The sequence below is a fragment of the Natator depressus genome, chromosome 9, assembly GCF_965152275.1.
Source record: "Natator depressus isolate rNatDep1 chromosome 9, rNatDep2.hap1, whole genome shotgun sequence".
Taxonomy (NCBI): domain Eukaryota; kingdom Metazoa; phylum Chordata; order Testudines; family Cheloniidae; genus Natator; species Natator depressus.
Genome location: NC_134242.1, coordinates 60,447,774 through 60,474,771, shown reverse-complemented (window position 1 = coordinate 60,474,771; position 26,998 = coordinate 60,447,774). Strand labels below are relative to the sequence as shown.

At 45.7% G+C, this 26,998-nt stretch overlaps 1 protein-coding gene across 5 annotated transcripts in view; it reads left to right on the top strand.

Moving 5' to 3' along the window:
- Positions 1–26,560, top strand: part of AIFM1 (apoptosis inducing factor mitochondria associated 1) — a 38,147-nt gene extending 11,587 nt beyond the window's left edge. For 2 of the 5 annotated variants that reach the window (XM_074964342.1, XM_074964341.1), the window contains exons 2-18: positions 3,016–3,143; positions 6,750–6,840; positions 7,920–7,976; positions 8,778–8,810; positions 9,445–9,569; positions 9,712–9,842; positions 10,714–10,804; positions 11,501–11,585; positions 16,119–16,195; positions 18,001–18,109; positions 19,386–19,493; positions 21,577–21,665; positions 21,757–21,897; positions 22,460–22,602; positions 24,163–24,287; positions 25,478–25,674; positions 26,143–26,560. In XM_074964342.1, the coding sequence (XP_074820443.1) occupies positions 3,016–3,143; positions 6,750–6,840; positions 7,920–7,976; positions 8,778–8,810; positions 9,445–9,569; positions 9,712–9,842; positions 10,714–10,804; positions 11,501–11,585; positions 16,119–16,195; positions 18,001–18,109; positions 19,386–19,493; positions 21,577–21,665; positions 21,757–21,897; positions 22,460–22,602; positions 24,163–24,287; positions 25,478–25,674; positions 26,143–26,214 (1,802 nt within the window). In that variant the 3' untranslated portion in view covers positions 26,215–26,560. Of the gene's footprint in view, positions 1–1,339; positions 1,483–3,015; positions 3,144–6,749; positions 6,841–7,919; positions 7,977–8,777; positions 8,811–9,444; positions 9,570–9,711; positions 9,843–10,713; positions 10,805–11,500; positions 11,586–16,118; positions 16,196–18,000; positions 18,110–19,385; positions 19,494–21,576; positions 21,666–21,756; positions 21,898–22,459; positions 22,603–24,162; positions 24,288–25,477; positions 25,675–26,142 lie in introns of all 5 variants that reach the window. The other 3 variants (XM_074964340.1, XM_074964339.1, XM_074964343.1) reach the window with 3 other exon arrangements.
- Positions 26,561–26,998: the final 438 nt, after the last annotated feature.

Sequence of the window (26,998 nt, the reverse complement as noted above, 5' to 3'; positions counted from 1 at the left end):
TGGCTAGACTGGTCAAGCAGGTCCTGGCTCATGACATGGCTAGGTTCCTCACCAGCTGCATCTCCCCTAACTCCTGTCTTCCTCCTTGCTGTTCATGGCAGGGGGCTCTGTTTTGGGCTCCTCTGAGGTATCCATTGTGGTCTGTGGTACACTACTGGGACCTCTGCCAAGTATGGCATGCAGCTCATTGTAGAAGCGGCAGGTCTGCGGCTCCGCACCAGATCAATTGTTGGCCTCTCTGGCCTTGTGGTGCACCTGGCAAAGTTCCTTTGCTTTCACGCAGTCCCTGCCATACACCTTTGCCTGCATGCCCCTGTGCCTCTCTTTGCAGGTATCCACAATTCTGTGTCTGGTCCATAGCAGTGCTTGCACAGCCTCTTCTCCCCATAGGCGCAGGAGTTGCAACACCTCCCGTGTACTCCAGTCAGGAGTGTTTCTGGCGCATGGAGCCAGCATGGTTGGTTGGGCAATTGCATACAGCAAGGGTGAGCTGCTAGGTGTACTTGCCAAGGTGGGCCATCAGGAAAAGGCATTTCAGAAATATGCAGGGGACTTTAAGGGGGGTGGCTTTTGGTCTCTGACCCCTGGTCAGTGGAGTTCACCCTGGTCACAATTTTAATCACTGTCACAGGGAATGGGGAATTGTGGGATAGCTGATGGAGGACTGTTAGGGTCAACATAGTTCATGCGGTGCCATCAACCTCAGTAGTTCAACCATGGCTCAGCACCGTTCGGAAGGTGGTCTTACTGTGTCATTGTAATGGGGCGCTGATGTCAGCTGGAGACTAATTTAAATGTAGACACGTGCACAAATAAGTTGACACAAGGTGACTTGCATCAGCCTAACTTTGGCATGTAGACCAGGCCTTAGAACCATCTATAAATTCTTGGAGAGCTTGGGGGCGGGCGAGAGGGGGAGCTTGACTTCCAGAGTTCACAGAACTACTCACTGGTTGCAGGGGAACCCTGCTGACCCCCAGCATGTGCAGCTAAGAGTTTGATCCCAGTATGGACAGGGTCTAAATTGTGCTGGAAATCCCTCTTCTGTGAACATGCTACTGGAGCAGTACTGCATTCAATAACTGGGGGCCGTGAGGGGAGTTTGAGTACCAATTCCGAAGACTGAGTATAGTAGCAGTTCCATTTTCTGCTGTTTGAATGGGAGGAGGTGGGATATCAAACTTAGTGTAGTGGTTTCGCTTTAGCACAAAATAAGTCACTAGGGTCAGTCAAATATGGCTGATTTACTTGGCTTTATAATACAGTTAATTACTATACCTGAAAACATTACTATGTATTGACAATACTTTGTTTTTTTTAAAAAAATTGTGTTCCTTAGGCAACTTGTTGCAGCGATGGAATGTTCCCTTAAAACTACAGATGAGCAGACAAATGGCTAGCTCTGGTGCACCTGGGGGCAAAGGCGATAATTCTGCTTTTGTCCTTATTGTGGGCTTATCAACGTTAGGAGCAGGTGCATATGTAAGTAGAAAGGCAGTTCATGAAAGAAGCTGCAACACAGCTCCTGTTAAATGATTACGTTCTCTTGCCTCCTTTGCCTCTTATCTCCGCTATTCTTTCCCGCTTTGGAAAAATTCCTAGGAATCTAATGTCCAAACTGGAACTGGCTGCAAATTAACCAGTATTTTCTCTTGTCATTTCAGTTACCCTTTGTCTTTACTAGAAAAACATTATTTTCTATATCCTGTGATTAACCACAGTTCTGTCTGTTATCTTGTATGTGATAATTAGCACATAGTTCTGATGGTTTATCCTTTGAGCAACAAACTTAATCAGGCCATTGCTTGCCAAATTTCTTTTTTCATTTCAAAGTTTAAGTTCTGCATTTGTCCCACTCTGATATTTATAGATCTCTTTTAACCTCCCCTTAGGTAATGGAAAAAGAGCAAAATGGTTCAGCTAGGCTGAGGTGGTAAATCAGGTTCCAAGGCAGAGTGAATTCAAGACACAAATAGTGTTTAGCAATGGAGAGGTTCCATTTTAAGGAATAGGAATCTACCCTTTTGAAGTTCTGTTTCTTACAGGGAAGCCCTGTGTACGTTTTTATCTACAGTTGATAGTCTTGATTTAAAACATCAAACACTTAGTGTGGCTATTGCCCTGATTTTACCTTAACGAAACTCTTCACGTACAGGCGGAGCCTGAGAAATAGAACTTTTTATTTATGTTTTTTAAATTTGGGGGAGAAATGTGTTTTACCTATTCCTTTGGCTCTCTGGCCAAGGTATAGGTAAGGTATGCCCTGCCACCCTCCTCCCCAATTCAGAGATGCCAGCTCCAACTGCCTGGCAAATGTGATCTGACCTCTGTCATAGAGCTGCAGCCAGGAAGTAGAGCACCTAAGTGGGGAAATGTCAGAAATAATTCCCCCCATCAAATTTTAGAATAAATAAGTCTGCCACTCAGGAGCTTCCTGAATGTGAAAAGCTTCCTTGGGGAGTAGAACCACATGTTATATTGTGTCCTCCTTTAGGAGGGCTTATCTAGCAAGGAAATTCTGTGGAAAAGTTGTTAGAACAAAGGGCTGGGAACAGTAAGACCCGTGTTCTAATGTGGAAAAGCCATGGACTAAGCATGTGGCCTGGGGGGTAAGCTGCTTGCCTGCCTAGTCTTCTTTCCTGCTGGAAAACTTCATAAAACTCAGAATCCAACTAAAAAGTGAGCCCGGCGTGTGAATTGATCTTCCTTGAGAGAGACACATGCCCATTTCCTTCCCCAGCTGCATGCAGGAAAGCAGACACCGCATCAGAGAGGAGCCTTTCTGGTTAGAGGATGTTTTGTCCACTTTGAAATGAATATGCTCATAAGAAAGGGAAGAGGCTTTCATAGTATTTAAGTCCTGAAATGATAAGTATGTATTAGCCATGCTTCTTTTGACCAAAAAGGTAACTGAAAACGAACCCTGCTTCGCCAAGAGCTGTTTGATGAAGTGTCCTCATTAATATTCAGTACTCTTTCCTTCTCTTTTCTTTCGTTGCCTGTCTTCACCTACAGTTTTGCAGTGTCATCATCTAAGACCCCCATCTAGATCTCTAACGTCTACAGGTGTTCCTGGGAAAGATGGCAACAACCTAGTGTACTACTTAATTGTAGGAGGAACAGTCACTGGGGCAGGAGCTTATGTAAGATGATTGAACTAAATGCATTTTAGTGGGAGGGTGGGTGGGGGATACCCTGGCATGATTCAAATCTTTGTGCCTCTCATATGTCTAATATCCAGTTAGTCATATAACTTAACCCTCTGATAAGTGTCCTCTCTGGGGTTTTATTTAAAGGGACATTGTCAAATAGTATACAACTCCAAATTTGATCTGTCCACACAATTCAAGTCTCTGATGGGGAAACTTCCTGCTGAGTTTAATTTTTTTACACTGAATATCTAAAGTCAAAATAGCCAGAGCTTGTGTAGGACTGACTGTGTCTTTTGCTTTTCTTCATAGCCAGCAGGGAAGCAAAGTTAATTAACGAGATTTATGCTGACATCATTGAGCTGGTGTACAAATAAATAGGCTTGGCAAAATTTGATTTTCATTTTTTATAATTTTGACCCATAATATAAATGTTTATTTTTAAGCATTTTTCCCAATTTTGTCATTTCAAATTTTCACAGTTGTACAAAATTATGGGGTGCCCAGATAATAATTTTCTTAATGATAGATATTGATATTCAAAAATTAAAACTTTATATATGTTAAAACACAAGTTGTCAACATTACATCAAAGTATACAAAGTAAATATCCTTAAAGCAGACTCTTAGTTCTCAAGCAGCATTTGTCTTTGCCTATCTGTATATTTCACTTATCTATGGAAATACTTCGGTTGCATGTATGGTGAAATAGATGTTCACCAACATATACTGATGATTTAATCCTTCCAAGTTTACAAATAAGGAAGTAACCCACTAACTTCAAGCTCCATTAGAAAAACAGGGGCAATCCATTTACCTACTTTTGTAATTATGCTACAGAAGGAGCATTAAATAAAGCACTTCTGCCAAATAGCTAAGAGGGTAGCTTTGTGTTTTTATTATAAGTACTTAGCAGTGTCCCTTTGGAAAACCTATCCAGAAGTAGTGCCTGAAGTGGTTCAATCTAATATGTGCACCTATATGTATCTGCTTTCCTGAATGGTCAGATTTTGATTTGTTGTATGCTGCCTTTTTAACTAATTTCTCAACTTCACACTATTCTACTTCTCTCTAAAACACAGAGGTAGGTTTACAAACCTTGGGTTTGTACAGTTGATTACAAGTAACAGTTTAAAATGTTTTATGCTAGTTCTTCTCAAACAGTACTTCTATTATGCTTGAAATTTTGCTTCTATCCCAGAGATATGCTTTTGTCTGCCTCTGCTTTTTATTCATGTTCTGCATTAAGATTGAAATCATTCAGATTTCATTTGAGACTTTACCTTGCTTCACTATGCAAAGCTTAATCTTGGAGATAAGTAAAGTTTGAACTGTGTAGGCAGTAGGAGCGATGCCAAAACCTCAAGAGAATAGTTAACTTCATTTTAAACAGAGTTTGGATCTCATAATATTTTGCTAATAAACTGTTAAATGTCTTCAGTGTCATTTGGTTTTTGCCATTGCAACTTTAGTTGCCCTGACTTTTGAATTTAAAGTGACACGTTGCACATTGCAAAGATCCAAGTTTGTATGCTGTTTTAATGTCCTCTGAGAAGGGTCCAAAACATGATATCTAATTATTGTATGTTAAATTGTAGCAGTTGCTTTTCCTTAGAGCATTACGAGAGATGCAATGCATGTCGGATTTACGTAATCACACAAGGCTAGGGAATACCTTCAGACAGTTAATTTGCTTCCCTTTTATTTATTAGTTCTCTGATGGGGAGTAGGAGGCTGGAATACCTTGCTGCGATCCACTTCCAGAATGTCCCTTTCTCTTCCACTCCCCATGCACATGGGAGTTTTTGAAAACTGGTTTCGGAATATATCCTCCATATATGTTCTCTGAATAAAAGTCTCCCCAGAATACAGCTTGTGCTCTCCTATCATTTTCCTGAGGTCTCCACATATCTTTGTGGGGAAAGATGCTCAGCTGAAAGAGGTTCCAGGTGTTTAGTATCAAGTTCCTGACAAAAATCCATGCTTCCCTTCCATGGATGTGCTGACACTGACATCTTAGCTGCTGACCCTAGAAGTGTCTGAGAGATGTTTAAAAGATCTCATGTGAATTCTTTTCTAAGCCAAGACAGTTAAATTGAGTTATTTCAGAGCCTCCAAGGCCCTTGTCTAGACTAGGATTTAAAGGTGTGTGATTTTAAACTTGCTAACCTCATGCCTTTAAATGCTAGCCTACACAAGGCTCAATTCCCTACAGGTTTTCCTTGTCTTGGGACTCAAGTAGTTCCTTGGATCTCTGCTTTTTCTGGAAGATTTTGTCTTTCCACCAAGAACTATAAAAATACGTTTCTCCCTCGTTGAGACTCAGAATGACTCTCAAGTCCTAACTGACAGGGACCATTGCACATTCCAAGCCAGTCACGCTGCCAGGCCTTCACCCAATGTTTTCTCCTAAATGAAAGAGACATACTCTATTTTTGCCTTGTTAAGACCATGAATCAAAAAGCATTTAGCTCTGTCAAAGTTGGGCATCTTTGCTGCTTCAACCAGTATTCTTTAATCACAGTATAATTCCTGTTGTAGAAGGTCAAACTCTCAGTACCTATGCTTTTTGTGGTGCTGATTTTTACAGGTAGGAAGCCACTAGACAGATTAAGATGACTTGGGTCTCTAGCATTAAATGTGTAGGCTTTACAGTATTTGGGGAAGGCTTGAATATTTCACTCCTCCTCTGAAGACAGTGAATTTTTGTGTTTCATTGTGTTCTACCATCTTTAACTGAGCAGTGTCTCCCCACAAACAAGCAAAAAACCATCACCTTGTTGTCCTCTTCCTTCACCCCATTGGCCTAGGGTACATGTTGCAGTTCTCCAGCCAGAATTTCTCCTCATTCTCTTTCCAAATAGAGAACAAAAATGAGGGGATTACAAGGCAGTTGTCTCCTGGCGTCTCCCAACTCTGTTCCATGCTCAGGGGTCTTCTCCATCGTAGATATGAATGGTCCTACTCAGCAGTTGTTGCCATCTTCCCCAGTTAGACTCTGGTTTGCCGCTTTGGAGCCCTATCCAGCTAGTCCAGGCTCTGCTGTGCTCTTCTGCTGTGCAGCTGGGAGCTGTTTTGCTTTCTGTCTGCTTTTTCTTGCTGCAGCTTTGTGTACATCCTGTCTTGCGGTCTTCCTTCTCTGCTCCAGAATAGCTTTCTGCAGACCCAATCGCGCTTGTCCTGCCATGGCCTGCCCTTGCAAAGAGCCTAGAGGGAGTCTGTATTAGGTGTGTTGCCTTTGTGGCAAGGCCCATACAAATACAGTTCATCTTGGAACAAATCTTCAGCTCGACTCCCAGACATCTGCAGAAATCCTCAGTCCACGATTAGGAATGCACCCAGACAGCAAAGTCTCACGAATAGAACAGTGGAGGAATCTGAGATTCCTCCGCTAGATGCATTATTTTGTAGACTTACCTACACATGCATGTGTTCTCTTTTAACAGTGAGCTGCATTTTGCTTCATTTGTTTAATTGATGGCTCTTCTGAGCGAGCAGAGTGGACAAAAGCCTATCAATGAGTTGAAGCACAATGTTACATTGATGCAGTGATATGCACATGGTAGATGCGTAACTGCCATCCACTTTTCTCCTCTCCAGGTGTACAAGACGCTGAAAGAAGACAGAGAGAGATTCAATGACCGCATTGAAGCAATGGCTATGAAATCCCAAGATGTAAAGTCCACCTCTGGTGGGTAATAGCCTACCATAGCTACGAGCTATATCCCAGTTTTAAGAGTCTCAGAAGAAAGGGTTTTTCTTAAAAGTGATCACTTGGAACATCTAAAACTAGACTGGACAAAACTCTCTTCAAAGCCCCATGTAGCACTAAGCCAGGGCAGGAGAGCACTTGTCAGCCGTTGGTGTGTAAGCCTTTGGTACACTCAGCCTTGTGCCTTCAAGCATGCACAGTGGTGCTAGCCATCCAAATGGCTCTCTGTAAAATGGCAAGAGGAAAGCATAGGGAAGTTTCTAAACCTCTTTTCTTGGCCATCTGGTAGCACTGTAAAAACAAAACAAAAAAACCCCAAACTTAACCATATTTCAAGTTTCTTGGATTTTGTAGATCATCCCCTTCCATCGCTTTGTGAACCCAGCAGCACTTTGTGGTCCAAGAGTCACTTCCAACTTATTTTCCATTTCAGAAACTATACTTGCACAATTACATTTCCCAGTTTAATTTTTATACTGTCAGGTGTCTCAAACTGCTGCTGAAATGGCAGCTTGACACAAAGGCCCTCGCACATCTTTTAGAGCATCACTTCTCAAAACTGCGGTCTGTAGACTTCTTCTGGGCCAAAGAATGAAACCTCTTGAGAACTGGCCAATGGGGATTTGTCCTGGGAAGTGAGGGGTAGGTCCATGAGAAGTGCTCTCTTATGAAGCTAACAGGAAGAAAAAGCTGGAGATTCACTGCGTTTTGGAGGATTTGTAGATTTAAAGCCAGAAGATACCATTAGATCATCTAGTCTGACCTCCTGCATCACATGCCAGTGAATTTTACCAGTTACCCTGGTATTGAGACCAATAACTTGGACGACAGCAGATCTAAGCCAGAGCTGGGGTTAGGGGAGAGAACTCTCTAGGTTAAATGTTGGAACAGCAGTCTAATGACAGAGGCTGTTACTCACTAGAAGCTCTACCACCTTCATTGAGGGGAGCTTGCTGATTCTGAGGAATCCAGAGATTAACTCCGAATTGTGGCTTCCCAAGTACATTCTTGTTCGTTTGCACCTTGCTGAATTAAGTCTAGTATCTTGTCTCTTCCAGAAGAGTGTGCTGCCTCCCAGGCCACAACAGATGGGAAGGAATCCAGGAGTCGCCCTGGTAACGCTGAACTTGGTTTTATTTCTGTATGCAGGATAGTCATATGTTCCTTAAAACAGGGTTTGAATGTGTGTAGGAGAAACACATTCCTATGAGCTGGTCTCCATCTCAGTATATGAGTAAAAGAAAATGTCCCCCAGGATTTTTTCCTGGTGGTTTTAAGTATTCCATGTCTTTGGATTACTTGCAAGCTGTGCACTAAATGGCAAGAGCGAAATTTTGATCCTGCCTGTAAGTGATTCTGGTTTTAAAATGTAAAGATTTCCTATATCAGAGATTTAAACAAAGCAACCACTCGGAATTTGGCATTTTTCAAACTCTAGTAGCCTTATCTCCCTGGTGTTTGAGCATTTTGCAGGCTGTGTAACTTACACAGATGTTGCAGTACTTCACTTGCTCAGCACTAACCAGTTGTTTGATCCTGTGGGGTTCAAAGACATTGAATCTTTGATGCTTTGTCTGGAATAAACTACTATCTTGAGCTATAAGGAGAATCTGAAGCTTTTAAAGTTGCACGTTGAGTGCCAACAATAAGCTTTGTGGGTCCTTGAATGTGCTGCAGCCACTTCACCCAGCTATGTGCATTTAAGCAGAGCTTTTTTTAATGGAGGTGTTATAAATACAACAGGAGCCTTGATGAACGTTTGAATAGCAGTCTACAGCTAAGAGCAGTAGCAATGCTCAAATGAGTAAGCAACTCCATTTGATGCCTAATAACAGGATGTCCCAATGGGGTTATAGTTCAGCCTCATTATGAAGGTTCCTTTAATGAACACTCTCTCTCTCTCTTTCTTTTAACAGCAGAGCAGGGGTTGACAACAGCCGAGCAGGGAGGTGAGTGAGCACAGCTTCCGTTGTCGGGCTTATCTTATTGGATTCTTTTGTTCTTTCCAGAATCCTCTGCTGTGCCTCTTAGATGTGTTGGCTCTGCAGGGTAACTGGGTTAAAAACTTGATTTAGTCACTAAACTTAGCAGGCCTGACTGGCACGTACAGGGAGCTAGGTATGCTGAGTTAAGAAGCCGTTTTTCCATAGGTTTCAGAGTAGCAGCCGTGTTAGTCTGTATCCGCAAAAAGAAAAGGAGGACTTGTGGCACCTTCGAGACTAACAAATTTATTTGAGCATAAGCTTTCGTGAGCTACAGCTCATAGTATCTCTTCTGATGCTAACTACACATCAACGTCCTTCACTGTTTCAGGCTGCTCCTTGGTGAGGGTAGTGTTTCCCAGAATGTCGTGCGGGGTTTGAGAAGCCATCCTCTGGGTGAGGGGATGGGAGAGAGCAGCCTTTAGTGAATATCTAAGGGACAGCATTCCACCAAAGAGAGTTACCAGTATTTGAAATCCAAAGGATGTCATGATTCTTTCAAGGGTGAATGTTTTCCTTCTGCTGTTTGGGGGCAGGCAGTGTTCCTGGTGGAGCTTTGTTGCTGTATTCACAACAGGCTGTCTGATCTGTTGCTTTGCAGCTCCAGAGACAGATCCGAGTGCTCGCCCTGAATGTCCATCCCATGCTCCTTTCCTGCTAATCGGTGGAGGCACTGCTGCTTTTGCTGCTGCTCGATCCATTAGGGCTCGTGATCCTGGGGCTAGGGTAAGGGATGTGCACGGCTCTACTCTAGAATGGCGCATGTCTAAAGCCAGATGATGTGCTCCCTTTAGAGCTTGTACATTTCATTCTGCCATTCTCAACTTGTAAACATAGTTGAGGTTGTTAATGATTTCCCATATTAAAGGTGCTGATTGTTTCTGAAGATCCTGACCTGCCATATATGCGTCCTCCTCTTTCCAAAGAACTGTGGTTTTCAGAGGATCCGAATGTCACGGAGACTCTGCGATTCAAACAGTGGAATGGCAAAGAGAGAAGGTATGTGCCATCTGCATGCAGTGATTAATGGGAATTGAATTAATTGCTTAATGACACTTTGAGTGTCCAAACTATGCTCATCTGGGAGTCACTGGCAACCTGCTTAGGTGCGTGAAAGCCACCGGGCTTAAAATGGAGCAGCTTTCCATGCACTTATCTTCACTATGGATGGACAGCCTATTGAGAATACGCATCCCGCCGTGCATTGTGGCTAGACTGCTCCAGGAGCACTGTATGCTGGTACACATGGTTTCCAAGAGCCACATCTTTGTACTGAACATAACAGCTGCAAGCTGCCCTGTTGAGCTCCTTAGTTCACTATGTACACTGACTACGCTGAGTCCCTGGCTTTAAATGCTGAGACTGTGCACAGACTTGTCAATCGGGAGCAACAAACTATAAACCCAGGATGTTGCAGCGCTGGAGACCGTTATGGTGAAGTGACCGTGCAGAGCATGAGTGTGTCTCCCTGTTGTGCTACAGCCTGTATCTTCCTCTGTCTTCAGGGAAAATACTGAACACTTAAGAACTGGACTGTATAACCTCCAGGAAATGAGCTTAAAGAATATGATGCAATTATGTGGTCCAAAGCTGACCTCCATGCAATTTTGACTAGACCTGTGTGGCTTCCTCCATTGTAGAGCATTGCTGTACTAGTGATTGGTTTTGAACAGTACAGACATCCTAGTTTTATGAAACAAAATCCTTTCTGGAATTTGCAGGGGAAGCGTGTTACCATATCAGAAGTTGTTTTTCTCTTTGTAAACTCCCATATGCGTTTCGATGGGTGGGTGCTCTTCCAGTCATTGAGTAGCTGCTAATGTGGGAAAACCAGCGATACTGTGTACATTGAAGCCCTTTTTCTCTACAGTATATATTTCCAGCCGCCTTCTTTCTATGTACCTGCTCGTGATCTGCCTTATATAGAGAATGGTGGTGTGGCCGTCCTCAGCGGCAAGAAGGTGGGTACAGCATTAATCAGCGTTACAGCGCCATACATTTACACAGCCCTTTACAAAGAGCAGAGCTTACAGCCTAAGAGTCTGTCTACACTGCGTTTTAAAACCCACAGCAGTAAGTCTGAGCCCCAGTTGACAGGTGTAGGCTTGTGGTCTGGTACTAAAAACAGCTGTGCAGACATTTGGACTGGAGCTCCAGTTCTGAAGCCTGGCAATGGGGTGTTACTGAGGCTGCCAAGCACCACCTGACCCTGAGCTGGTGTGTGTAGTTAGCTTTAGGAGCCTCCTTACAAGTCTCGTGGTCGGAGTGAGTAGGGAGCTTGGCTGGCCATTCCCTGCCCTGTACACCTGGTAGCTGAGCCCAGAAGGCCTTTGGTTTCAGTGAGCCTGTCAGTCCTGTGGAATAATAGCAGGTGCCTGATCTGCATTCCCCTGAGAGTCAGCGATCATGGAGAGGAACAAGCCTAGGGAAGGTTCAGTCTGAGCTTCGACCTACGGCCAAGTTAAAACCTCTTGTTTAGTTCTGAAGCTGTGCTCCTTCCTCAGCTCCCTTTCTCCAGAAAAGGGAGATTCTACAGGGAAACCTTGTTCAAGCTAGGGTATCTTCTGTGACTGTTTCTCTGCCTGATAAGCCTATGCCCACTGATCAGGGCTACAGGACATGTAAACCTGAGCTGCTCTCTGCATTGTGCCTTGCAGGTGGTGCATATGGATGTTCGAGGCAATGTGGTGAAACTTGATGATGGAACCCAGATATCCTATGATAAATGTTTAATTGCCACAGGTTAGTTCCGTGGTGTATCGACTTTCCCTCACATGTTAATTCTTGGGCTGACGGTAATGTCATACACCATTTTGGCGAGGTTCTTTGTTCTCTGAGACAGTAATACAGAACCCTTCAGCTGATGGGGACTTGAACCGAGCAGACTTGTCTAGGACAGTTACGTGGACAGGGATGTGCCTGATGGGAATTTGTGTCTGGTCCAGTGCAATCCAACTCATCCCATGGAAATCATGGGATGTCTCCGTTCTCCTCTGACTGTGCCACAGGACAGCAGGGGAGGCATGCTAAGCCATGCCCAGCAAGCTGAGAATTGACTCCTGAGACGATATGGGGAAGGAGGTTCTCATTTCAAGTCTGACATAAGTATTCTTGCCAGCAAGTTAAAGAAGTATGGGCTGGATGAATGGACTATAAGGTGGATAGAAAGCTGGCTAGATCATGGGGCTCAACGGGTAGTGATCAATGGCTCCATGTCTAGTTGGCAGTGGTATCAAGTAGAGTGCCCCAAGGGTCGGTCCTGGGGCTGTTTTTGTTCAGTATCTTCATTAATGATCTGGAGGATGGCGTGGACTGCACCCTCAGCAAGTTTGCAGATGACACTAAACTGGGAGGAGTGGTAGATACGCTGGAGGGTAGGGATAGGATACAGAGGGACCTAGACAAATTAGAGGATTGGGCCAAAAGAAATCTGATGAGGTTCAACAAGGACAAGTGCAGAGTCCTGCACTGAGGACGGAAGAATCCCAAGTACTGCTACAGACTAGGGACCGAGTGTCTAGGCAGCAGTTCTGCAGAAAAGGACCTAGGGGTTACAGTGGATGAGAAGCTGGATATGAGTTAACAGTGTGCCCTTTTGCTAAGAAGATTAACGACATTTTGGGCTGTATAAGTAGATGCATTGCCAGCAGATCGAGGGACTTGATCGTTCCCCTCTATTTGGCATTGGTGAAGCCTCATCTGGAGTTCTGTGTCCAGTCCCACACTACAAGAAGGGTGTGGAAAAATTGGAAAGAGTCCAGCAGAGGGCAACAAAAATGATTAGGGGGCTGGAGCACATGTGTCAGGATTCCCTCCCCACTCTGGGATACAGATGTGGGGACCCGCATGAAAGACCCCCTAAGCTTATTTCTACCAGCTTAGGTTAAAAACTTCCCCAAGGCACAAATTATTCCTTGTCCTTGAACGGTATTGCTTCCACCACCAAGTGAGTTAGACAAAGGTTCAGGAAAAGGACCTCTTGGAGTTCCTGTTTCCCCAAAATATCCCCCCAAACTCCTTCACCCCCTTTCCTGGGGAGGCTTGAGAATAATATACCTACCAAATAGGTAAACAAGGTGAGCACAGACCAGACCTTTGGGTTTTTACCATCAGGTTCTTAAAAGCAGAACTTTATCATAAAGAAAAAAGTAAAAGAAGCACTTCTCACTTCTGTAAAATCGGGATGGAAGGTAATTTTACAGGGTAATAAGATTTAAAACACAGAGGATTCCCCCTCTAAGCAAAACTTCAAAGTTACAAAAAACAGGAATAAACCTCCCTCTTAGCATAGGGAAAATTCACAAGCTAAAACAAAAGATAATCTATTGCATTTTCTTGCTATTACTTACAATTTCTGTAATTTTAGATGTATAATTTCAGTAGGAGCTGGATTACCTGCTTGGTCTTTTATTTGTCTCAAGAGGGAACACACACAAAAGAGCACAAACAAAACCTTCCCCCACAGATTTGAAAGTATCTTCTTCTCTTATTGGTCCTTTTGGTAAGGTGCCAACCAGGTTATTTGCTATTCTTAATCCCTTACAGGTAAAGGAGGGATTTTATGCTACCCTTAGCTGTATATTTATGACAACATGACTTATGAGGAGAGGCTGAGGGAACTGGGATTATTTAGTCTGCAGAAGAGAAGAATGAGGGGGGATTTTATAGCTGCTTTCAACTACCTGAGAGGTGGTTCGAAAGAGGATGGATCTAGACTGTTCTTAGTGGTAACAGATGATGAACAAGTAGTAATGGTCTCAAGTTGCAGTGGGGGAGGTTTAGGTTGGCTATTAGGAAAAACTTTTTCACTAGGAGGGTGGTGAAGCACTGGGATGGGTTACCTAGGGAGGTGGTAGAATCTCCTTCCTTAGAGCTTTTTAAGGTCAGGCTTGACAAAGCCCTGGCTGGGATGATTTAGTTGGGGATTGGTCCTGCTTTGAGTGGGGGTTGGACTAGATGACCTCCTAAGGTCCCTTCCAACCCTGATATTCTATGATTCTATGATAAGGCTCTGAGTGCCAAGCAAGGCTCAAGGTCCTGCCTGCCTGAGGAGTGATGGGGAGAATCTAGCTCCGATCCCCTCTGTAGTGGGGCATTGCTGCTATAGCCTATGATTCTTAGTCCCGGCTTGCAAACTCATCTGGTGGAGAGGGCTGGATTCCCTTTTTTTATCATGGTCAGTGGGCCAGGGTGTGACGTTAGGACAGAGTTCATGGGAGATCACCCATGATTGTGCAACCTCCCACCTTCACCCCTCATGGTAAGTGTGGAATATGATCTTTAGGTGGTAACGAAACTGTTTGTTGTTACCTTATCTATTATTTGTTCAGTACCTTGCCACCTTTAGTGTTACTTAGTGGGAAAATCATCTTTCTGCCGTATGTTCTGTTCCTTCCCAATTCTCATTCCTGGCTTTCTCTACCTCTTTCCTGGTTTTCCTTCTTTTTTCCTCTCCCTTAAATTTCCTCCCTGAAGCTGTTGCCACTCCCTTCCACTAAAATGGTTAGCACTGAAATGGCTAACATTGACATTCAGGGTGTCATTGTAAGGGTTTAGAGTTAAATAGCCCTATCTACAGATTATGTATGTATTATATTGGTTACTTAAGAATTCCCAGTTATCGCTCTGAGGTTTGAAAGGTTCTTGTCCCAAGATCAGCCCCGTTATTATTAAAATTATTGTTCAGGGGGAGCCCTGACGTGCACAGTTGCAACACTCACACTTTAGGAACCCCTCTATATTTACAGTAGTTTGTTAATACATTTAGCAAAGTCCCAAACTCTAACCCAGCAAGGTAGGTAGAGAGAATACAGAATGTCCATCTGCACATCCAGTCTCTCTCCTTTCCTTGCAGAACAACCTGAAATGTTAGCCATTATCTTCCTCATCACCATCACCTTCCTCACCATCACCAGTGGCCATCGTCCTGGCACCTCCCATCTCTCTCTCACCCTGCATATAGGATGGGCTACAACTTGTATAATATGTTATATGCTTATGCCACTCTGTGTAATGCATATTCAGTAGGGGTTTCTCCCCTCTTGTTTGTATTTCCTCACCTTACTAATGTTGGGGTGCCCCTCTCCTATAGGTTAGTACATTAATGATCTCCGTATCATATATGTCAGTTCATTGCCATGGCAGTCTTGTGGTCAGACATCTGCAGATGTTCCCATTCTAAAATATCTAAAAGCTGGTGTTAGCTCATGTTCCTGTGGTTGGCTGGTGTCATTATGGACAAACTTCCCCCTTACACACTCTGTTTCCAGTTCCCCAAAGCTTAGGGGTGACCATTAGGCCATTTACCTGTGCCAAACTTCATAGGCCTGAAGCTGATGTTTTACAGGGGACAGGCCTGTAGGTTCCTTGTGTTACTGCTGAATAAAATAAATACCACAGTTAGCTCTATGGAAGAGGTCCCCAGACTTTCTCTCTCACCACCGCTTACCTGTTTCCGCCCCCACCCTGTGGGGACATGGCTCTGGGAGCAGGGCGGGACACATACAGAGGTAAGAGGGTCGAGGCTGGGACTACAGCTAGGGGCAGGGTCGTGGCCAGGAGTGGAGCCCTGGGCGCGCAGGCCTGGCAGCCGGGGCCCTGGATGTGGGGCTAGGGTCAGGAGCGGAGCTGGTGGGTGGCACTCCCTCCCTGCCCCCCTGAACTTTGCTCCACACCCCCTGGTGTGCCCTACAGTTTGGGGACCTCTGCTTTATGGCTATAGTTAACATCCCAATGAGATTAATGGAGGACAAGGGAGTCCATCCTTCTGAATGCTTGTTTCAGGCTGTCTGCAGACTCAGGCAGATATCCCTGCATTGGTTACACTTGAGGCACATTTAGAAAAGTTTCTTCACAAACAGAAGGGCTGGAAACGTATGAGTACCCCTCCTCCTCTCCCCGCCCGCCCCGCAAAGATTCATCATGTTCTGAATGTCCTGGAGGCTGTGTAAATACATCAGATGGGTTGTATTTGGCCACGTTTGACACTTACTGTGCTCTATTATTTTGAGCTCTTCAGTGTCGTTCATACCCGCTGATGAGCTTGTCAATTGTCCTTGTCCCATTTGACAATACTGATTTCTTTTGAAGAGAGCTGAGATGTGTTTTGAACAGAGCTGAGATGTACATGAATGTGTCTGTGTCTGCCTGTCTGGTAGGGGTTGGAGTAAGTTCCGCAGCAGTAGGAGCCCAAACCCAGATTCTACAGCTTTGCCTGGAGGGCCAGTGCTCTCATCTGAGTGTTGTGTTGCTAGTTGTCTCTCTTCCTGTTATCAGGTGGTTCCCCAAGGAATCTTCCTGCAATCGAGAGAGCAGGGAAAGATGTGCAACGAAGGCTGACGCTGTTCCGCAAGGTAATCCAAGGGGCTTTTTTCCTTGTGTGCTCTCTGAAGCCTGTCACGATGGGGTCTGTTACCCTCAGCCTGTGCTAACTCTGCGCTGACTCGGATTCTTAACCGATCTTGCCCATCAGGGACTGGCCTCAGTCAGTAACTAGAAGGTCCCTCATACGGCTTTGCTGGCCACAAACGAGCTAACAGGGTAGCTGTGTTAGCATCCCAGCACTTTGTCCCCAGGAAATTAGAGCCCTCGCTTCAGGATTTTAGAGATAAATTAGGCATAGGACTTTCTCGTATCTCCCAAGCATTTCACATGCAGTAACGAATTGAGCACTCTCCAACCCCCAGGAGGGAAAGGGTGGGGTTATCCTTAGATTAGATTAGATTGGGACTAAAAATTAGGCACAATAAGGGTAAATTATTTTCCCACAGCCATACTGATTGAGTCAAGATATCCTGATTCCCAGGCCAGTGCAATAAGCACAAAAGCATTCTGCCCCGTCTTCTCTGGCCCAGATGGATTAGAGCAGAGGATTTAAAAGTCTAGGAAGATTCCACTAACCACGTGACCAGCTAGCTTTGGTAGACCGTTGCACGTGCACAGAAATTTCAGTTTCAATAGTAACTAAATGTGGATGGGGGGTGGAAAGTTACCTCCTTGGCTCATGCTTCCCTCTCCTTGACCCCAGTATGGTGCATGTGTCCTGGGAAGCATCTCATCCCTGCTTGCAGAGGCCTTTCCTATATACAGTTCTGTTCTTCCTTCATCAAGGGCAGCATGCTTTATAAGTAGGGCCCTACCAAATTCACGATCATGAAAAACATGTCACAGACCGTGAAATCTGGTCTCCCACCATGAAATCTGGTCTTTTGTGTGCTTTTACCCTATGCTATGCAGATTTCACGGGGGAGACCAGCATTTCTCAAATTGGGGTGCTGATCCAAAAGGGAGTTATAAAGGGGTCACAGTATTGCCACCCTTACTTCTGTGCTGCCTTCAGAGCTGAACGGCAGGAGAGCAGTGGCTGTTGGCCGGGTGCCCAGCTCTGAAGGCAGTGCCCCACCAGCAGCAGTGCAGAAGTACGGGTGACAATACCATACCGTACCGTGCCATCCTTACTTCTGCACTGCTGCTGGCTGTGGCTCTGCCTTCAGAGCTGGCATCCGGGCCAGCAGCTGCCGATCTCCAGCTGCCCAGCTCTGAAGGCAGCATCACCACCAACAGCAGCACAGAAGTAAAGGAAGCAGTATGCGAACATCCCCCACCCCACCCCTCCAGTGTTGGTGGTGTTTTGAAATATAAATGGGAGGAAGTTGAGGCTCTTTTCTAGTTCAGTCACTGAACCAGTGCTAAGGAGCCGTGCTGTGTGCTACCAATTGGCAGACCAGTTTTTAGTCCTGAACTCCTGCTGAGCGCCTGGTGAGGTTGACATGCTCAGCTGGGGAAGGGAGAAGGTGGGCAACATGGTTCGAGGTTGCTTTAGGGCGATACGTGGAGGCCCATTTGCAGCACCGTTAATTGGGATTAGGCTTCTTGGCTGGAGGGGAATTGTTATGAGGAGATGGTTCACCCCGGGAGTGGGAAGGATCTCTTTGTGCTCTGGATCTCTGCAGGTGGATCAAATCAGACTGCAGTGGAAATTCAAGAGTTACTGCTGAAAGTACAGAAGGGGAAATATGTACAGCTGACTCTTAGCCCAGAGAGTATGGGACCAATTTCCTCATGTTCACAAATCATTTGGAGGCAGGATCTAGAGCAAAATGCTCTCTGCTGTTGTCACTGACCGGGGCATCTGAAATGGAAATAAATCTTCTTACAGATTGAGGACTTCAGAGCTCTAGAAAAGATTTCAAGAGAAGTCAAGTCCATCACCATTATTGGTGGCGGCTTCTTGGGTAGTGAGCTGGCCTGTGCTCTGGGAAGAAAAGGTGAGTGGTTTGCACCAGGCTGCTTGCTTCAGTCTCTTGCATGAGGCAACACATGTGAGACTGACACATGTCAAGAAACCCCGGAGAGACCCAAGCTAGAAAAATCTGAGGGCTTGTCTAGTCGAACGCTTAGTTTACAGCAAGCTAGGGTGTGACTCTGCCACTCGCTAGCCTGCCTGTCTGTGTGGACCCTGCTGCTGCAAATTAACGCTTCCTCTGTGCACTTTGACCTACTCGTGTTTCAAAGTAAGGTAGGTGAAAGTGCACTAGGGAACTTTTAGTGCATGGCAGCAGGGTCCACATAGACGCTCATCATGCAGCAGTCTAGTGCGGGGTAGATTTACACCTCAGCTTGCTGCGAGCTAAGGGTTTGTTTGAACAAACCCTCAGATTACGTCCTTCCCTCTTCTCCACCCACCTCTGGTCTTATTTTGGGAAGGGAAGGTGGGGGTTGGGGTTCCCTGCCGGTCAAGGCAGTTGGCCAGTGGAGCGGATGTCTGATGTCTGCCTGTAGTGGTCTGGTGCATTATTACATGAACTCTTGGCTGGCTGTGTGGACTTGTCAGGCTCTCCATTGCCCCACAGACATCTCCTTCGCTAATGGTCCAGTAGTCCAGGGCCCCAGTGCATTTTGAAGTGCTTCCCAGTTCTTTGAGCCTGGCTCTTTTGGGCTTGCTGTCTGGAATAGCAGGCGGGTTCAAGTAAATTTGGAGATCAGTGCTCCTTGTGGAAAGGGTCAAGTTTGCCTTGTAAATGAAGCCCCACTCCAGTAATTCTCCCAAAGGCCTGTGAGCACAAGCCCAACACTGCTGGGTTTGGGTTTTCACCAGCAAGTGCGCATACGTTCTTGAATATCTTCCTCACCTAACTTCTGCAGGTCTCCTAAGGAACAGGCCTCTCTGCGTGGATGTAATCCCCCCTCAGGCATTCAGGGCAGTTAAATGGACACCACTGAGACTGTTTTAGGCTAACACAATCCTGTCTGTGTGTAAATCCAGTGTCTGATCCCACAGTGTGTGCTGGTGCCAGTCAGGGATCCAGACAGTGTCTGACCCCAAAGGCCAGAAACAGTCCCTTTGTTACTCACCTGTGATGCAAACTCTGGAAGCCAGGACGTGGGGTTAGAGTGATTTGTGTCTAGGAAATTGCAGTAAGAAAGGACTTGAACTCCTCTTGTCTAAGCAGGGTAAACTATCTTGGGGTGTGTTCTGAAGTTTTGCGTAGCTCCTCGTTATCCATGTGGTATAAACGGGCTGCTCTCTGGGTCTCTTCACAGTACATGCCACAGGGCTGGAGGTGATTCAGATGTTCCCAGAGAACGGCAACATGGGCAAGGTCCTGCCTGAGTATCTGAGCAACTGGACCACAGAGAAAGTCAAAAGAGGTAAAGCTGTTCCTTAACCCCTTCCTTTCTTCTGAGCTCCTGCTCCTCCTACAAGGTAGCCTGTGGGAGCAGTAGAATAGATCCATCCTCACCAGTATTACTCTTGTAAAGTATATGACAGCAGCCCTCATGGTGGTAGAGCACTGCTGTCTCATAGCTTGTCCCCAGGGAAGAGCCTCTACCTTTTCGTCAGTGAACTCTTAGTCAGACATCTCCTTCCATGGGAATTGGTGTCCTCACGAAAGCTTATGCTCAAATAAATTTGTTAGTCTCTAAGGTGCCACAAGTCCTCCTTTTCTTTTTGCGGATACGGACTAACACGGCTGCTACTCTGAAACCTTTGGTAGCGTCACTGATTTCATCTTTCACGCATGTGCTGTAGAATCTATAATCTGCTTAGGTTTTAGGCTTAGCTGGTTCTTCTCACTTGGACCTGGTCATACGCTCCTTTGCATGCAGCTCTGGAGCTATGGCTGGAGTTTTGACCCTCCCTGCATCCCCTCTGAGGAGTGTCCCTTCATTCCAGAGGAGGGGGTCCTGCTTGAGCATTTGCCTAATGCTGAGAGGGGATTTCTGCTGCAGAAGAGGCACAAGTCCGTTGCCTAGCAACCCATGAGCAGAACAGGACGTGTTTTGGCTAGAACCACTCGTCTGTTTAGATGGCACAAAACAGCCCTAAAGCTGGCTTACCTGGCTGCTTGAGGATTTCCTGGGTACCACAGAGCCGGCATGGTGGCTCCTGTAGCACCCGTCCTCCCAACCACTTGTGCGGGGGGGCGTGGCCGGAGTACCCTGTCCATGGCGATCTCTGTAATGGCCCTGAGGCTGTTCTAATTTGTGGCAGGAACGAGACCAGCAGGTGGCCCCAGCATTCTGGGAGCAAAGTATGGCTTCAAGACTTGACATCCCACCCCTCTCCTGAGCTGCATCGAACACAACAGCCACAGCCTGGGATCCTGCCTCTCATTTTGTGCCTCAGCCATATAGCCTGGAGCAAAGCTTGTGGAAGAGGGAACACATCTTGCACAGCCTCCCGCCTTGGGAAAGCAAGACCCTGTTTGTCCCTCCCTGAAGGGTCTGAAGTACCTTTTTCTTCTTTGGCATTTTCCATTGAGAATAAGTTCTTGTGCTCTCGAGGGTTGGGGTGGAGGAAGGAAGAGGACTGATTACCCAACCTGGTATGGAGGCAGAATAGAGCTCATGGGCTTTTGGGCATGGGGCTTAGCCAGAGGGCCTAGTGACTGAAAAGGCTGCTCTGCTTCCCTTCCACTGGTCCTGGAAGATCCTTTGTAAGGTCTGTGGACCTGGCTGGAATGGAGCAATATCTAACCTATGTATCCATTATAGTGCCTGAGGACTGGAAAACAAAGCGGTCCCAATCCCTGCAGGTTTCTGTGCACGTAATTTGCATCTCCTTACAGACAAACACTTGTTGCTGTAGTTCCTGTGTTTCTAAACAATCCTCTTCAGACTTGTTATAGTGGAACCTCAGCGTTACAAACATCTCAGGAATGGAGGTGGTTTGTAACTCTGAACAAACCGTTATGGTGGTTCTTTCAAAAGTTTACAGCTGAACATTGACTTAATACAGCTTTGAAACTTTACTGTGCAGAAGAAAAATGCTGCTTTTAACCACCTTAATTTAAATGAAACAAGCACAGAAACAGTTTTATTAGCTTGTCAAATGTTTTTTAACTTTCCCTTTATTTTTTTTAGTAGTGTACATTTAACACTGTACTGTATTTGCCTTTTTTTTTTCTTTTTTTTGTTTGGTCTCTGCTGCTGCCTGATTGCGTACTTCCAGTTCCAAATGAGGTGTGTGGTTGACCAGTCAGTTTGTAACTCTGAGGCTCTACTGTAGTTGGTTTCCTTTCTGTTCACACTTTTACTCTGGACTCTGTGGATCCTGTGTACAACAAAGAGAAGCCAGTGTCCTTTAGCTGCTGAGCCATCCGCAATTCTGCCTGGTACAATCAAGAAGCGGTACTTTGTTTGCGTGTCTGCGCCACATAGTTTGGCTTCCACTGAAATCTCTGCTCTTCTCCCCCGGCCTCCAGTTGAGTGTTCTGTGTTTTGTTTCCAGAGGGTGTTAATGTCATGCCCAATGCTGTGGTGAAGTCCGTCTCTGTCTGTGGGAACCAGCTGATAATTAAACTGAAGGATGGAAGAAAGGTAAATGCCAGGCGCAGGCAGCGAGCCAGACACTTGGCAATGTGGAGAAGGAACCAGTAGTGTAACCAGTCTGGATTTCTCTCTCCATCAGGTGGAGACCGATCACATAGTGGCAGCAGTGGGCCTGGAGCCCAATGTGGAGTTAGCAAAGTCTGCTGGCCTGGAGGTAGACTCTGATTTTGGAGGGTTCAGGGTGAATGCAGAGCTGCAGGCACGCTCTAACATCTGGGTGGTAAGTGTGTGCAGGTGGAAGATGCTTCTTTATCTGCTGTTTATGTTGCAGTGAGTAAGCATGTATGTAGAACTGTGATTATAAACCCAATTTAGGTGAATGGGTGAATTGTGGTCTGACAATACGAGTAAGATGCAGAGAGCAGCAATCTTAGGTATCTCATTAATGCACACTTGCTGGCATGCCTTGTTCCTGTAGTAAGAATTGTGGGCGAACTTCTACTTTACAAGTATGAGCACTGTGTGCATGAGGAGTTGGCATATCCCAGTAACCCCCTCACCTCTTTGCCTAATGCCAGAGGAGTCCTGTGTTGACACACAAAGGTCCCTTTGGCAGGGAACCCAAACCTCCTTGAAGTGCAATCAGCATGACCACAAAACTATCTTAGTTTTCCCTGTTCTGGCATAAGTGCTGAAGCCATGGAGACCTGCTAAATTGGAGGCAGTCCTGCAACCCTTTGTTTTCTTTCCCTTTATGGTTGGGCAATGTCTTCCATCGTTCTTTTTCTCTTTAACTTGCCTTTTCTCTTGTCCATTTTTCATTGTGTGCATCTCTCTTTAAGGCAGGAGATGCCGCCTGCTTCTACGATATCAAGCTAGGCAGAAGACGCGTGGAGCATCATGATCATGCTGTTGTGAGTGGAAGATTAGCTGGAGAAAACATGACAGGAGCTGCTAAGCCATATTGGCATCAGTCAATGTTCTGGTAGTTTTACTCCCTCTTTCTGTATACCTTTTGTCACGCTGTCCGGAGTGGCTCACAAGCATGAGTGTCAGCCTCAGGGCAGACTGTCACAGAGCAGGGCACAAGCCCCAAATTGGTTGTATGTTCTTTAATTAGATTTCAAGTAACAAATGTGAACTCCCAATATGCTAGTCTTACCATGGAGTCTCACACAGTCCCCTTGGGCACGCCAGTCTAAAGCTTGCCTTTGTGATAGATAGTCCCTTACACCAAAAATCACAATAATATTCAGTTTACTCCCAGTCCCAAAGGACTTACGCCCAGGTCACTTGCACCCAGATCTCTCACCAAAGACCACACTTGTAGCTAATATTGTAATGAACTAACTAAAGATTTATTAACTAGGAAAAAGAAATGAGTTATTTACAAGATTAAAGCAGGTCTCACACACACACACACACACACACACACACACACACACACACACACACACACACACACACACACACACACACACACACACACACACACACACACACACACACACACACACACACACACACACACACACACACACACACACACACACACACACACGTCAGTCTTCCATTCTAAATGATGATAGAAATTTCTGTAATTTAAAAAAAAACTTGAGATGTCCTTTAGGGCTCACCTAAGCTCAGCTGTTGGGGACTCCTTGTCTAGGCTAAGAAACTCGCCCCTCAGAGTTCAAGCAGCAAAGGAATAATCAGTTCTCCTCAACAGGCCTTTTTATTCCCTTCCCCCAGCGTTCAAGCTGGGATGGAATGAGGGCTTGGGCATGTCCTCTCCTCAGAGCTGTGGGGGAAACAATCAACAAAGTCCTTATTCCACAATGGCCCATTTGGACACAGTAGTGCTTTGTGATGGGCAGGGGATAACACCTCTTGTGGTGAATGAGTAATTCACACTGGACAATGCTTCTCCCCTGCCTGGGGGGATTTACAGTCTGAGCAAATGTTTAAACATTACCTTGTACCATGGGAGCAGCTGTTCTAAGTAGGATTAATACATGCAGCATCCTACAAGCATTCTATTTTAACTGTACTAACCCACGGGCGAGCCAGACTGGGTCTAGCTCGGCATTTGTCAATATGTGCTGGCTAAAAGTTACTCTCTGGTGCCTTGCTGTGTTGCCAGACCAGGTACCATGGCATAGCGCTTGCTGTATAGATCCTGTATAGTTGGCCATCCAGAAGCACAGCTGATTGCCGAGCAGCTCTGTGGGGGATGGTGCACTGCAATATTTCACTGTGAGGTAACAGGCAAGTTTGCTAGGCCATCTCCCTCTCCCCTATTGGGTTAGATCTATACTTGTCCATTGAATGCCTGCATTGAGAGCTGTGCAGCCAAAGCTCTTGCAGTTGCTGGCTGGCACCTCTTGTATTCTGCCCACCAGGTAACCCAGCTCGGCACAAAGCTGTTCTGGAGAAATTGGGTGTTCTGTGGCCTCCTGTTTCTTTTAAATCAATCAAATTGTTAAATGGCTAGTTAAGGTTTCAAACTGGGACACTGCAACGGTCTGTTTCTGTTTATTGCTAGGAGTGACCTAGGCCCTGACGTCGGATATGAAGCCATTGGCCTTGTAGACAGTAGCTTGCCCACTGTAGGAGTTTTTGCTAAAGCAACTGCAAAAGACACACCGAAGTCTGCAACGGAGCAGTCAGGTAGGGGAGCGGCGTTGCTGGAGGCTGTACAGCTGTCTGTAGAGTGGTAATACGTGGAAGGTTGTCATGTATTGAAGGCAGTCACTCCGCTCCCCTGTGGCAGGGGTTTCAGAACTGTGCAGGGTGGCTGAGCATCAGGAGACACCTGCCCTTTGAACTTGGCTCGCCTCCAGCCCAGACTGCAGAGTGTGCTTCTGGCCACACCACTCTGGATTGGGGAGCAGCACCCTTGTGAGTGAGTTCTAGGCAGTGTCGGTGCTCCTCTGGTCAGGTTCAGAGATCAGTGATCTGTGCATCTGGGGACGGCATTATCAGCCTAAACAAAGGAGAGAGCGCTTCAGCTTGAATCTCCTCTGCCTCATGCAGGAAGCAGTGTCCAACCTTCTTCCACCAGATGGTAGGTCATTTTGCTGCAAGGGGTGAGCTCCGACCAAAGGTTTTGGGGGTGGAGGGGAGATGTAGGAACACAATTTAGCGACTCACCTTGGTATAAAAATTGTTGGCTAGCAATACTGGGGATGCTGCTGTGGTGGCTCTTTGGATACCCAGGACTGAGAACCACCTTTGTTACCCCCTGCCTCCAACGTCAGGGACACTTGCTTGTGCTTGGCTGGGTGTCAGCTCCCTGACACCAGCCTGCTAGCCACCCAAGCACTTTCCTCTGGGCTCTGCCAGCTCTTTAGCTTGCACGGTAACAATAGGTGCATCTGAGTCCCTTTGAAGCGTTCCCCTGTGATAGCCAGCCCCTAACTCTGGCTGCTCACAGAATTACCAGGTCTGCTGTTCCCAAAGGATCACTGTACACACCATGATTCCACTGAGGATCAGCCCTTCGCTTAACATCACAGCACTTTGAAAACAAGAATAAGTTTATCATTAAAGACTAAAAATTCCGGAGATAGTGAGTAGGGTCTTGGAAACAAATGGTTACATATCAAACAAAATCGTAACGCACTTTCTACAGACTACACTTAACGGACAAGTGACTCTCTCGTCTAAAGACGCTTATTTCACCCAGGACGCGTCTCCTCTTCACAGTGGTGCATTGTATTTTGCAACATTGCAGCTATTGGCATGGTCTGGATAGGAAATTCAGAGCTCTTACAACAGGCTTTGCCTTGCAGACTAAAAGCTTCACTCTTGCATGACACTTCCAGTGTGTGACTCTCCCCTGGGATTTTTTGCTGTAGGGACTGGCATCCGCTCAGAAAGTGAAACAGAAGCAGAAGCCTCTGAGATTACCATCTCTGCCAGCTCTCCCTCAACACCTCAAGTTCCAAAGCAAGGAGAAGACTATGGCAAAGGGGTCATCTTCTACATCAGGGACAAAGTGGTGGTGGGAATTGTCTTATGGAACATCTTCAACCGGATGCCAATTGCTCGAAAGGTCAGATGTTTCCTCTCTACTGATGAGTGGTTGGGGCACTTGAGTTCACCAAGTGTCATGTATGCAGTATGTGTCTGCAGCAACCGTACATATTAGAGCAGCAGAATAAATTTTCATAGTAGGAAATTGTGGCTAAGTACTAGAATCTAATGTACCTTCACCTGCGATGTCTTGTCCTGTCTTTAAAGCCAGCTGGGAAATAGGTAGACAAGCTATTTTTGTAGGGAGAGTAACCCTATTTTTATCCCTTGCCAGGCATCCTTACTTGCCAGGGTACTGTCTTTTTGAATGGATCATAGGAATTGCCACAGCAGACCAGACCATTGGTCCATCTAACCTAGTTATAGTGTTTCCAGTAGTGGCCAGTAATAGGTGGTTCAGAAGAAGTTGGCAACTATTGGCAACTAGAAATGTGGACTCCACATACATAGTGGGTGCAGCCCTCAACACCCTCTTCTGTCTCCTCAGATCATTAAAGATGGAGAGGAGCATGCTGACCTCAATGAAGTAGCGAAGCTCTTCAACATCCATGAAGATTGAGCCCCTGCTCCAAGACCCGTCCGGCTGGGATGCATCGGTGTAAGTGGGGACACACATGCTGCAGGCTGAGAGCTCTCCCCGCCTTGGAGTGCTGACTCTGTGTTCTGAGTACTTTGTGAATATTTCTAGTAATCTAGAACTCTAACATTTGCACCAGTAAATAAAACCAGATTCTTCTAAATTCAAGGCCTTTTTCCTAAAGATGTGAGTTGTTGTGGAAAAATTAGTCACTTGTTGTTTGCTCCACTAGGGTGAAGGCAGTGTTTTTGTCTGTTCCGCTAACGTTCACATTCTAGCTGCCTGCAGAGCTATCACCTGGGATTGAGTGCACACGTTCACATGGTATTACCCTGGGTGCTTGGCACTACCATCCTTTGCTGGCTTTAGGAGGGCAGTTCTTCAGTTCTGGCTAAAATCCTGCAAATTCAGATGGAGGAATTTATGCAATAAGAGAGGGGGAGAAGAATCTCAAATGTGTGCTTAAAAATCACAACACAGAGTTCTGATCATATAACTGCACCCATTATCAAATATGTGCTCCCCATGCAGGTATTTATAGGCTGGGAACAAGTCATCCTTTAATCTCTTTTAAGCTAAAGAGATTGAGCTCCTTGCATCTTTCACACTAATGCATGTTTTCCATTAATCATTCTCATGGTTATTCTCTGACCCCTCTCCAGTTTATCAACATCTTCCTTGAACTGTGGACCCCAGAACTGGGCATAGTATTCCTGCAGCAGTCACGCCCAATACAGCAGTGCCAAATACAGAGTAAAATAACCTC